At 42.5% G+C, this 14,062-nt stretch overlaps 1 protein-coding gene across 2 annotated transcripts in view; it reads right to left on the bottom strand.

Annotated features, from left to right (window-relative positions):
* Positions 1-3,348: 3,348 nt before the first annotated feature.
* Positions 3,349-14,062, bottom strand: part of LOC122548819 (transcription initiation factor TFIID subunit 4-like) — a 125,751-nt gene continuing 115,037 nt past the window's right edge. For both annotated transcript variants that reach the window (XM_043687624.1, XM_043687625.1), the window contains exon 15: positions 3,349-6,579. In XM_043687624.1, the coding sequence (XP_043543559.1) occupies positions 6,412-6,579 (168 nt within the window). In that variant the 3' untranslated portion in view covers positions 3,349-6,411. The remainder of the gene's footprint in view (positions 6,580-14,062) is intronic.

Below are 14,062 nucleotides of genomic sequence, written 5' to 3'. Positions count from 1 at the left end.
TCCCAACATCAACACCACTCCCCAACACCTTCCCCTGTAACCGGCAGTATAACACCTGCCCATTTACCTCCTCAGTATGCAAGGACATACCTTCCAGGTGAAGCAGCACTTTACCTGCACTGCATACAATCTAGTCTACTGCATTCACTGCTCACAATGTAGTTTCCTCTACATCAGGGAAACGTTTAGACTGGATGATTGCTTCACAGAACACCTACGTTCTGCCTGCAAAAAGACCCTGAGCTTCCACTTTAACATCCCACCACGACCCCTGGCCAACATCTGTCTCAGGGTTGCTGCAGTGCTCGTCTGAAGCTCAGCACAAGCTGGAAGGACATCTCATTTTCTGCTTGGGGACGCTGTAGCCCTCCAGACTCAAGACAGAGTTTAAATAATTTTAGGGCCTGAACTCCCCCATGTCCTAGCCCCCACCCCCACACACTAGGCCTTGTTAACACAGTCTGCCATTACACGTTACCTATTGTAAGCCACTAACAGTCTCCATAAACAGCGACTGACCCTCCCAGTCAATTGCCATTGACTCCTTTGCCTGTCCAACTGTCCTCCTCTCTCTTTGAGCTACATCAGTTCTGAGAAAGGGTCACCAGACGCAAAAATATTGACTTTGATTTCTCTTCACAGATGCTACCAGACCTGCTGAGCCTTTCCAGCAACTTCTGATTTTGTTTGGGACTTGCACAGCTCTTGAAATCTTTCAAATTGTGTTGCATGTAAAAACCTTTTGTGTTTCATACTCATTTCTTTTGTGCACCAAATTTCTATTTTATTGTTAAAGGCAAATCTGCAACATGGTCTTTCAGTTAAAGACCATGTTAAATAAAAAATAATGATTTATAAAGCTAGATTTGAAGCCGGGCCTGGTGACCATGAGATCATAACACAAACCACATTCGTCAACCTCATTAAGACCCAGCAGCCTTTAAAGCACACCTGAACTGACCAGTCAATACTCAAAGGGAAAATTCCAATTCCCGAATGAAGAAATTTCTCTTCACCTCAGTGCTCAATAACCGACCCTTATCTTGAGATGGCAACTCCTAGTTCTGCCAGGAGACAACATCCTTTTTGACAGAGCCTATCAAGTTCTTGTCATATTTCAATGCCATTCCTCAGCAACTAACTAACTTCCAGAGATACAAACGTATTTTACTATCCCCTTATTGACAGCCTTCCCACTGCCCAATAGCAACCCTCTTTCGCTTAATTGTAATAGTGATGTGTTACATGCATTTATGAAACAGTAAAATGTGTATAAGTCACTATAAGCCAGCCCAATTTTAATTACACAAAAAAAACTATACAAAGTTGGGACAATTTTTTTTTTGATCCATACACTGGTTCAATGTCTATGGGACACCGCCGCACTCTGCAGTTGCCTAGATCATTCCCTGACGCTACAACACAAGAAGGAAGCTCGCTGAAGCAGTCCCTACCACCGCTGCCAATACTCCAACCTCCACCAAGTCACTATAAGCCAGCCCAATTTTAATTACACAAAAAAAAACTATACAAAGTTGGGACAATTTTTTTTTGATCCATACACTGGTTCAATGTCTATGGGACATCGCCGCACTCTGCAGTTGCCAAGATCATTCCCTGACGCTACAACACCAAGAAGGAAGCTCGCTGAAGCAGTCCCTACCACCGCTGCCAATACTCCAACCTCCACCACAACGAAGAGACTGTCTCAACTCTCGAGGTTCGAGGCCAATTCTCAACTTCGGAGAACCTACTGACTCCCGAGGACCGAGAGATCGCTCATTCTGCCGCTGTTGCAGACGCTGTCAGAGCAGAGGAAAAGAACGGACCCCAATCCATAAATGCTGGAACAGTCACTGGAGCCACAGCCTCAAGGATCGAATGGACCGAATCCACCGCTCAACATTCCCGCAAACCCTTCATCCACCAACACAGTCGCAGGAAGAAAATGAATTTGATTCAGAAGTTAAATTAAGAAAAATAAAATAAAAAGAATGGAGTCAGTCATGTGAGAGGGAATGGATTGGTTGGGAACTCCTACCCAGGCCCCTCCGCCATCTTGAATTCTAAATCCTCTTGTGCCCAGCATCAAAACAGCGAACCTTCGTTGCACAAACTCTAAAGCACAGAAAACACAAGAACAGAAGAACTAGGAGCAATTCAGTACCTTGTGCATTCTCCACCATTTAATACTATCACAGCTCATTGCATCTCAACCTCAGCTCCACTTTCCGACCTGTCCCCTTTAACTCATTATTACTTAGTAAATTTTAAAAAGAAATTTGTGTCCCAGCATCCACAGATTTCCTCATCTGTTGTAAATCTGCCTCCTCTTATCCTAAAACTATGAGCTCTTATTCTACGTTGCCCCACATCTCAAACATCCTCTCCATGTCTACTTTTGTCAATCCCCTTTAGCATTTTACACACCTCAATTAGGGTTTCCTCGAATTCCCCTAAACTCTACAGAATGTTGGCCTACACTGCTCAATCTCTCCTCGTAAGAGTAGCCTTTCATCTTTGGAAAGAATCTAGTGAACCCTTTCCACAGGCCAGTGATGATGGAATGAATGAATCATTTTACTGTCATGTGTATGTTACAGTGAAAAATACAGTAAGATAGTAACAAGCTTCCACTGTCACCATGTTCCAGCACCATTTTGACCAGTTTAAGAATAATAAAGACAGTAAAAAGATTAACCTAAAAAAAAAAAGGAGTCCATAAACTTTGTACCACAGCAAGCACTGGACTCAAACAAAGTCACCTCTGGGCCTCTGATGTTGCCATTGCCAATGTAGCAACCAATGCCAGGTCATGTGCTTTCCCTTCCACCAGCCAACAGGGTCCTGCTCCACGCTCACCAGCCACTGCTACACTCCAGACCCCAATGCTGTCACCACCATGTGCTCTCCCCAGGAGGGAAGAGGTGAAAAGGAGAGAAGGGGGGGGGTGGGGGGGGGGGAAGAGAGAGGGAAAGGAGCCTGGATGAGCCTGGACATTGCTGCTGCCATCTTGATTTGAATATGGGTAGAATATTTGGGAGCTTGGTTTAATGCTCCCAAGCACCTCTGACAGTGCAGCATTCCCTCAGTTGCTGGGAATATTAGCCCAGAATACTTTCTCAACTTCCTGAAGCAGTGGATGAACTCTCAACCTTCTGACCCAGAGCACGATGAACTGAACCACAAGCTGCTTATGCAGAACTCTTATAGCAAAAAAAGCAACTTATAAAGCTTGTTTTTCTTTTTTGAGTCCATGTTGCTTATAATGCAAGTATTACCACATTATGTTTGCTTTCATCTTTATGATTTTTAAACTTTATGCAAAACCAATAAGTCTCTCAAATATTTAACAAAGATCCACTTTACTGTAGGGGCATCTGAAAATAAAGTTTTATACAAAATAAGTTGAAATAATCAACGTAAACTACATTTCTTTAACTATAGTTATGTACATCACAATAAAAATAATTTTACTGCCTGTAGGAATATGTACAAATAAAGGAGCCTGATACCAGTAATAATGCACATGTGTCAAAACATCCTCTTATATAGAACTCAGGCTTGCATCTCATTTTACTATTTACTGAGCCACAGCCTGGTTTTAATTGGTTCAGAGGTTCTCCAGAAATTCCAGAAGACAGCAAGTGACATTATAAAGGAACATCATTCACTTTTCTCTATCTCCTCCAACTTCCAAAACGTTGAAGGAAACTACGAACCATCGGAAACATGAAAACTATTTCACATTTCATGTCATTGCCCACCTTTACATAATGAAAAATAAAAATCACATTCTATATATTACTCAAAATGGCATCAAAATTATACTTCTATTGCAGAATATCCCCAAGGAACTGAGCTGCTTAATATACACACATTAAAAAAAACTCTTATCTATCCTTAATGGGAAAAAAAACACTAAACATCGCACTGGATGTGTTAAAGTGGCTGAATAATGTTGCGAACATCATGTTGCCACTGTGCTTTAACATGATGGCTGCATTAATCTTTCCTACATCTCATTTGCTCAGATTTAACAATGGGAGTGGGAGGAGCAGTGAGAGAAACCCAACAAGGAACAGAACAGAAGGCCATGTCTGAATCTACACCATGCAGGAACGAGGCAAGTCTCTGCACACAGAAAGATGGGACACTGGCAGGACAGACGCAAGCTGAGAAGCTCCAAGTTGCTCTGGCCTTCACGCGCTCATCTCGACGCTACACCTGACAGCCCTGCTCACTGAGGCTTTGTTGACACACTCAAACAAATTGAGCAGGTTAGAAGCTCATCCTCAGATCACACACAGCAACAGCCTTGCGCCTGCCGAAGCAACTCTGCTGAGTTTCCTCATTTGATTTCCCAAGAGGGCAGCTGCAAATAAAGATCCCAGGAGTGGGAACTGACTCCATAAGGCAGGGTTCCTTGGTGGCCTCCCAGCTGACGGAGGGGGCTAGCCAAGAAACTTTGGATCCTGCTCATTTAAGTGTGGCAACTAACATATGGGGAGGAGTGATGGTTAGAAGAGAATTACAAGGATACCTTTAGATGTTGGAAAGAGTTCTGATACCCCTTCCCTTGCCTACATACATACCTTGCTGAGCAGGTGCATGTATCAGTATGTGATTAATACGAGTATATTGAAGGTGGTTATATTTAGTAGGGGCAAAAGTAAATAATACAATTGATCAAGCACACTCTTTTGTAGTGGAGGGGAAAAAAAAACATGCCCAGAGTGGAAGACCTGAAATAGTAGATTTGGGAGTGTAGTTATTCACAGAATGATTTTTGAATGTCAAGCAAAGTTACCTCTAATTTGTCTCCATTTGTTATATTCCTAGCATAAAGGATAAGCAGAATGTCAGACACTTGTGGATGATAGACAGCAAATGCCAATGAAACCCCAACTCCCTGCATTTCTTCCGAGACAGACAGAACTGTTACCCCTGATAAATAACAGAATGGCTTGTTATAGTTCAACTACTTTTCAAGTGTGCCCAACTCTGGCTCTGTGGGCAAGTGCAATAGTCTGGTTTCACAGTCAGTAAATAAATGGCTGGCAAACATTGGTTTTGGTCACATTGATCAGTCTACGTGCTATACGGGGCTTCAGGGGAACAACTGCTTCAGACAGTGATCCCTTTAGCCCACTTTATTTAAGAGGTAGCATCTTCAACACTTCCACGTTCTGCTCTAGGTGCTAAGCTACACCTTTTGCACTAAAAACCTCAACGAGAGCTAGAATCCACAAAGCTGCTGAGAAAAATCTTAAACAATTACATTTCGAAAGTACCTTCTTCCAGGTTAGGCATTTCTGTGACCATATAATCACCATGGGATTTACAAAAAAAAAAAAGGGCAATATCAGAAATTCTGAATGCAACATTGGGAATGACTATCAACAATGGGCCTCAGTTCAACTGCTACGTGCAAGATGAATTACGGAGGTTGAATTTAAGCATGACTGGCAATGACTTTATGACTTATTTAAGGCTTGTTAATGTTAACAGTTAAGCAGTTAGTGCAGTGAGATGAGCTGCATCGCTTTTTCATCTATTAATCTGCCCATGTCTGCGTGTAATTCTATGCTCCTCTGGAAGCCCAGACTTGACTGGTAAGCAGGGAGAGTTGTGAATGAAATCCTGACGAAGGCATGTCAAGTAAGGTGAACCAGCTGGAAAATGGGGGATATTATCTTTTATTGCAGTCAGTGCCTAGAAATTAAGGGCACTAGACCACTCAGGAATGGTTAAACTGGTCACAAAATTATTGCTTTGAAGTGGTTTAAAAAGGCAAAAAAAAAACTGGTTCAAGTCTGATAAGCAAAACAATGTCTGTGACGCAGGTATGATTAAAACTAGATGGTGCACCTTTTCATCATTGAAGTACTGAAGTGGAACAGCAGATTCACCCATTCTACAGAATAGACAGCTCCAAAATCTCAGAGACAAGCAGGAGACGATTTACCCTGACAGAGCAACATGTCCCAAAACAAAAACACATAAAGCACAGCTGAGGGGAAGGCAATATTGCAAGCTCTTTAGCAACATGGTGTACCACAGTTATCAGTAGGAAAGTTCAATTCAGTAGGGAACAATTGCAATCAATCATACTATAAATAATATATACCTGCTCCATTCCAGTTCTCTCAATCTTTCAACAGGAGGGAACTAAATTTCACAAGTGACGCCAGAAAATTCTACATAATCCACATCTTGCCTGTTCAAGAATTCAGTTTCATCCATGAAACCAAATTAAAGTTATACCCGTCAGCGTTCTTTAAAAATGAAATGTCATGAGAGTAAACAAGGGCTACCCAAGGTTCAGAGTCACAGTTTCTAGAAGCAACATGTAGGAATCGTTCAGCAGAACTCTGTGCAACCAGCATAAATCCAACATGTACATTTTCTTCACTTGAGATAGGCTCGGTACAGAAGCAGTGAGTGTTTCCTTGCTTGGTCCTGCTCCAAGCACAGGATGAGATCCCTGAGATTGACTCGTGTTACCCTCTGCCGCAGGTAGGGTCGGGCTGGTGTCGCTCGAAGACCACCAGGCGCATTCCCATTGCCGCCCAAGCCCTGCAAGAAGGAGAAAGCATATGGTTAACTGTTCTGAGGAGTAGCAGGCTGAACAGATACATTAAATGCAATCTTAGACTGTAGCTGAAGTTGAACATTAACATTCTAGACCAGATCCAGAGTGCATCTCAGACCAAAGGACATGAAGTACCCCTTTACTGTGCAAAGCATCTTACATAAAATGAGTTTTTGAACAGTTCTCAATCCAGCTCCACTGGATGTTGACAATTATTAAAACTCTGAGAAATTGCTAGAGTCTATAATTAACGACTGTTAGTCTAATTTCAGTTGACACCAACGCTAGCATGGACCTTTCAGAGTAGATAGATTAGATTAGATTACCTACAGCGTGGAAACTGGCCCTTCGGCCAACAAGTCCACACTGACCCTCCCAAGAGGAACCCATTCAGACCCACTTCCCTCCGACTAATGCACGTAACACTATGGGCAATTTAGCACGGCCAATTCAACTAACCTGCACATCTTTGGATTGTGGGAGGAAACCAGAGCACCTTGAGGAAATCCACGCAGACACGGAGAGAATGTGCAAACTCCACACAGATAGTCGCCCAAGACTGGAATCGAACCCGGGTCGTGGAGCTGAGGCTAAGTGCTAACCACAGCCACCGTGCCACCCTGATCACATTTGAGAGACAGACTGACTGAAGTAATCATCCAAGGAATGTCTTTGGAAGTTACTTACATTGATTTTGAGAAGGGATTTGACGATCCCCACACCTACCATGAGTCTGATCGCTATTGGCAATTGCTTGTGTTGAGGATTTCTCCTGGTAGAAGACTGGGTTTAGGGAGCTGTCAGTGTTGGCTGTACATTTGCCGAGGGTCTTTGATTGGTATCTTGTCCTCACTGTGGGGAGCCGGGAGGCTATTAGCTGTAGGCCAGTAAAGGAGGCGGCAGATTGCTGGCTCCAGTGGCAATATTCTCTCTCTCAGCCGCAGCTCATGCTGACACCATTTTGGTGGTGATTAGGCGATAGTTTCCCACATGTTGCTTTGATGGTCTCAAAGCCTTTATGAAGATCTGCTCTGTCTTTAACATTTTTCCACTGAATGTCTCCTTGCTATATCTTTTGAGTACAGCACCTCATCACCCGACTCAAGTCTGACCAATCTGATGATGTGTTCCCTCCATCTCAGCTGACGTGGGATTATTATATGCTCTGTACCTGGTGTCTGTGCATCTTGGATGATTTCATGCTTTGTCTTTTGCCCTCCCATTTGATACACAAATTCTTTCTAAAATAGTGTTGATGTTATTCTAAGAATTTAATATAGACTCTTAAAGAGTTGGTACTGTAGGGGAGCATGGGGAGAACCACAGCCTTGATTGTCTTTGAGTTTAGTGTCAAGTTCTTAAAAATAGAGCCCCGAAAAAGAGAATTTACTGAATGAGGGAACACTTTTATGGATGATGTCCAAACCAGTCAAGTGTTGTTTCAATTAACATTTAACAACTTTAATATTAAAGTCTGCGCAATGAATCAAGGCTAGCCGAGTGCACTATGACTCTAGTCTCACTACTCCACACAACAAACAGAAATAACCTTTTTTCCCCAGGTAACAGGATGGCTAATTAATTACCACAGTTGTACCATATTTTAAACAACAAGATCAATCAAGTTTCTTAGCATGCACAATTACTGGCTTATTAACAAACCCAGACATATTGAATGAAGCTGCAATAACTGACAATAGACATTGTCAGTAATATATGAGAAGCTACACCCTAAAAATAAAATCAAACATCAAATGTGACAACTAACGAGTGGGATAGCTATCGATGACAAATTTCAGAGTGGGATTTACATTAGAACATGCACATGCTGGACTGGTATCTATGCACGAGTTAACAGTTCATAATAATGTTTATTCAGAAAACTGTGTCCATCAACTGGTGTGTGTACTTATGGCCAGCACTGGACTGAATGGAGCTTCTCTGGTAACAAGGCAGGAGGTTTTCGGTGATAACAGAACATATGCAGTTGCTAACTGAAAAAAAGAGATGGTATGGTCCATTTGCAACCACAAGAACAACTCCCAGGACCTCTCGGGCAGGCTTTCTTTTTGTGGCAGTGTGAGGGGAGGGCTCATGAGACTCATTGAGACTTGACTCCCTGGAGATCTTTGTACGTCCCATCCTTGCACAACCAACGCTGGCTGGCTGGTGTTTACAATGTTGGGGGGGGGGGGGTGCCCTCAGGTAAAAGCACACGGATGACAAGGAGGTCAGTGTTTGAGCTGGGGAGTCACATGGCTAAGTGGAACACTGTCAAAAGAAAACCCTGCTCTGCACAATTATCAGTGAAGGGTTGAAAAGGTCAACGAAGCAGGATGGAGCAAATGGCCCAAGGCAATGTTATAAATGAAACGCAATCACTGGGGATCCTCCTGTAACCCAGCAGCGCTGTCCTTTAACAACTCACAATCATCGGCCAAACGGCATGATACTGACAACAGTGCTTTCACTTCAACCCAGCCACTAACTCCGGTAACAATTTCTCAAAAATTAACCTGGAGTGAAGAGAAAGCGATGAATGCCAATCCTATCCAACTCAGTGACATTTTCATTCAAGGAAATCCTGTTTTTTTTAAAAAAAAACGAGGAAGTACGTCAATCTCATTAAACCTTGTTCCATCATGAGCCATTCTTAATGACAGATTCTTTCACTGGAGGGAGAGAGGGCAGCAAAAACAAAGCCAAAGTGGATTGAAACCATTCAAGGCTTCAGACTGTGAAGCTTATTAAAAACTTACAGTTCAACCTACAAAGAATTTCATTAACAGGTTCAGCGTCAGTTGTGCAGCAATAAAGGTTTCAATCCACTCATGTACAAAAAACTGCAAATTAAAGATTCTCTTTATCAATTCACAAACTACAAGGTTGAATGAATTAAATCAAATGGTGGCTTCCCCCTCCAACCATTAGCACAGTAATGCTTGCAAGGCCTATTTAGGAGGATTAACAACAAAGAGAGATGCCAGCCATGTTCCATCAGTTTTTGCAGTCAAACAAAACACAGACACACACTCTCAATCTGAAGCACCCTGAAGACTGGACTCTCAGAATGCTGCCTTTCACATTTGATGATCCTCCTTTTAAGAACTGTATTGCTACCATACATTAGTGCATCACACATTCCTCATGTCAAAGAACAGCAGCTCCTAGGAAAGAAAGGGCAGACCTTCACTTACAAAGTGTATTTTTGCAACCACTGGACCTCCCAAACCACATCACAGCCAATGAGGTACCTTTTCAAGTGTAGTCCCTGCTGTAATGTAGAAAACATGGCCCCACAAACTGCAAACTGATCATGGGCTGATATCTAGCACTGTGTGCTGTGGACTACATATTGGCCACAAAACCAATGAAAATTCCCCATTCCTCAAAGTCAGTGCCATGGAATCCTTTAGCACCCACCAGAGGGCCCCTTGGGTTAACCTCTTATCCAACAATTACTGTTCCTCCTGTTATCACGCTGGAGAGTCAGGTTTTGTTTTAATTGCAACACTCAAACCACTGGGGCGGACCTGAAGCAACAAAGTTCAGGTTCAGAAACAAGTACTCAAATTGTTGAGTTAAGTACCAGTGTCACAGATGTACTGGTACAGCTTGCTTGGAACTCACTGCCTGAATGCGTGGTTGACTCAGGAACTCTAACATTTAAGCAGTATCGAGATATTCACTTACATTGCCACAGTCCCCAGGATGATACGTGAAAAGCTTGACAATGGGATTAGTATAGTCAGATCCTTCCTAATGCACAGATGCGCTGGGCTGATAGTCTCCAATGTTTAAAGGTAGGAGACCCTTGCTTAGCAGTATAGAGGCCCAGAGCATGTCTTCAGTACTTTTGTTGTCAGCTTTTGCATTATCCAGTGCCTCAGCCATTCCTTCATACGATGTGGAGTGAATCGAATTGGCTGAAGACTGGTATCTGAGATACAGGTAATCTCTGGAGGAGGTTGAGTTGGATTATTTACTTAAGTACTTTTAGTCCAAAGCTGGTGCAAAGACTTCAACCTCATCTTTTGCACTGATGCAGTGTGTGTGGCAGGACTGCAGAGCTTACATCTGATCCATTATTTGTGTAATTGCTTAGCTCTGTCCATCACTTGCTGCTCATTTCAATTACTCTTGAAGTGAGTGGCATGCACAACCATTTCAGAAGGGAGGTCAAAGAGTCAACCGTACTGCTGTGGGTCTTTATGGAAGGAAATCTGCCGTCCTTACCTCATCTGGCCTATGAATGACTCCAGACCCACAGCCAATGTGGTTGACTCTTAATTACTAGCAAGTCCTTTAATTCAGAGGCAATTAGGGATGAACAGCCCCTGAAAGAATAAAACAAAGTCATGAATAATATGAAAAAATGTAACTTGAATTGGAAAAATATTCCAAGTTATTCCTTCATTTGGTGAAAACTAATTTATGCAAAGATGCTGGTGAGAGATTAAAGGGATACTGCTTATTATAATAATTGTAAAACGTATTATCTGCCTGGAGCTAAAGTTCACTTGAATCAGCAATATATTTGACTTCATGGAAGTGCAGTTCACTAAGCCTGCTAAACAGCAACTCACCTGTTCTATGTGGTCAAGGTATCACTGGCAAAGTATCCCATTTCTGATTGCCTTTGTCAGGATGGGTCACCTTCTTGACTTCAACTGAGTAACTTCAGAACTTTGTTGCTTCAAGTCTTACCTAGTGGTTTGAGTTACAAGAAAAAAACCTGACTCTCCAGCGTGATAACAAGAGGGACTCTAATTGGTGGATAAGAGGTTAACCCAAGGGCACCTCTGGTGGATGCTAAAGGACTCAATGGCACTGTCTGGGGAAGTTAAGAGTCAACCAAATTGTCTGGAGTGACAGGTAGGCCAGTCTGGATAAGGACATATTACCTTCTTCAGTGACATTAGGCAACCAGATTTTATTTTTAAATTCTATGGTCTACTAGTTAACACAAAAATACTTTCTCTCCCAGATATATTTTTAATTAATTGAAATGAAATTCACCAGTTAGAGTTCTGGGTTCTGATTGTGTCCAAATCATCAGTCCAAGCATTTGGCTTATGTGTCCAATAATATACCAATGCTGCTACTGTGCCCAAAATGATTTGGTATTAACTAAGACTGAATCAACAATATTTCACCAGCCAATATTAATATGTGCACTGAGTTATAAAACTTGAAAGTTTCCATTTACACTAAAAGAAAAATCATGATAGTTCACAATTGATGGTCATTTGGTATATACCGAACTTGATGCATTTTGTCGAAGCTTTTTATTTTGTAATCATCAGACAATTTGCAGGAAATAATAATGTAAAGGGAATATAAAATTTATACTATGAGAGAAGTGTGCTATTGTTTGGAAAGTGCATTTCGGAAAGACCACTTTTTAACATTTTGGATTGTGGCCTAAAGTAGGAAAATGATTCTGCTATAAACCAAGGACTAAGGAATGTGTTACCACACTCTTAAAAACAAGCTACTGGAACTCATTGCGAGTTGTGTTTATAATGTTGCTTTGTTCAAACAGTGGGGGAAGATGTCAAAGATGTCACAGCACTGCAAGCATATGCAGAGCAACCTTCGCCCAGACACTGACTGCTTTGTGGAACCAGGACCAGCTGTAGAGGCCAGGAATCATTGGCATGACAATTCCCCCCTCAGACTGGGCCCTGGGCAGGTGAACAGATAGTTTCAAGAATAATGCAGGGAAAGAAGCCGCGAGACTACAACTTTGGAAAGGTCTCTCTCTGCAATAAAGTAACCAAAACTTGAAATACAGCTAGATAGCTATTTTCTCCCATCATTTAATTTAAACTGTTAAATCTAGTGAAAGACTGAACAATGTGTGTGCTAATTCCTCGGTCTGCACTAAGGAACTGAATATACTTTGGAAGAATAAGCAGCTTGGAGATCAGAGGACTTGGGAGTCCAGAATTAGAGGGCATAGGTTTAGGGTTAAATGGGAAAGATATGAGAGAGATCTAAGGGGCAACTTTTTCACACAGGGGGTGGTGCGTGTATGGAATGAGCAGCCAGAGGATGTGGTGAAGGCTGGTACAACGACAACATTTAAGAGGCGTTTGAATGAGTATATGAATAGTAAGGGCTTGAAGGGATATGGGAGGAGAAAGTGAGGACTGCAGATGCTGGAGATCAGAGCTGAAAATGTGTTGCTGCAAAAGCGCAGCAGGTCAGGCAGCATCCAAGGAAGAAGGGCTTATGCCCGAAACGTCGATTCTCCTGTTCCTTGGATGCTGCCTGACCTGCTGGGCTTTTGCAGCAACACATTTTCAGCTTGGAGGGATATAGATGCTGGCAGGTGGGACTAGATTGGGTTGGGATATCTGGTCGGCATGGACGGGTTGGACCGAAGGGTCTGTTTCCCTGCTGTACATCTCCATGACTCTAAGTAGTCACTTTTCAGAGCAGTTTAAAGGTCCGTTAATAGTAACCACAGTGCAGGATGGGGCATACAGGAAGAGAAAAGTACAGCAATAATCATAGGTGATTTTAATCTACAAATAGATCAGACAAATCAGATTGGCAAAGGTAGCCTGGAATGAATTCAGTACGTTTTAGGGTCTGTTGTCTTTTAAAGCAACACAGACAGCAGGCCTGGTAATGTACAATGAAACAGAATTAAGTCACAACCTCAGTGAAGGTGGTTCTGCACTGCAGAGTCTACAATGTGACAATCTCACATTCAATTTGCTGGAGAAGTGTGTTTTAAATGAGCATTTTAAACTGAAATGAAGGCCATTATGAAAGTATAAAGACGAGCTAGCTAAAATGGACTGGGAAATTAGCTGCAGAGATAGGTCAATAGAGATAGTGCGACATACATTTAAGGAGGTATTTCAGAACACTCAGCAGAGGTATGTTCCAGTGAGAAAGACAGACTCTGGGGACAGGACACAGCATCCTTGGCTCACTAAGATATTCATGATGGGATCAAATCGAAAGGCAAATCATACAATTTTGGATCGGGTAACATTGAGAGACAGACAGACAGAGTGAGACAGACAGACAGAGACAGACAGAGAGAGAGACAGAGAAAGACAGAGAGAGACAGAGAGAGACAGAGAGAGACAGAGAGAGACAGAGAGAGACAGAGAGAGACAGAGAGAGACAGAGAGAGACAGAGAGAGACAGAGAGAGACAGAGAGAGACAGAGAGAGACAGAGAGAGACAGAGAGAGACAGAGAGAGACAGAGAGAGACAGAGAGAGACAGAGAGAGACAGAGAGAGACAGAGAGAGACAGAGAGAGACAGAGAGAGACAGAGAGAGACAGAGAGAGACAGAGAGAGACAGAGAGAGACAGAGAGAGACAGAGAGAGACAGAGAGAGACAGAGAGAGACAGAGAGAGACAGAGAGAGACAGAGAGAGACAGAGAGAGACAGAGAGAGACAGAGAGAGACAGAGAGAGACAGAGAGAGACAGAGAGAGA

Source organism: Chiloscyllium plagiosum, chromosome 4 (assembly GCF_004010195.1).
Source record: "Chiloscyllium plagiosum isolate BGI_BamShark_2017 chromosome 4, ASM401019v2, whole genome shotgun sequence".
In the NCBI taxonomy this organism is placed as follows: Eukaryota; Metazoa; Chordata; class Chondrichthyes; order Orectolobiformes; family Hemiscylliidae; genus Chiloscyllium; species Chiloscyllium plagiosum.
This window is presented reverse-complemented; position numbering and strand designations above follow the sequence as displayed.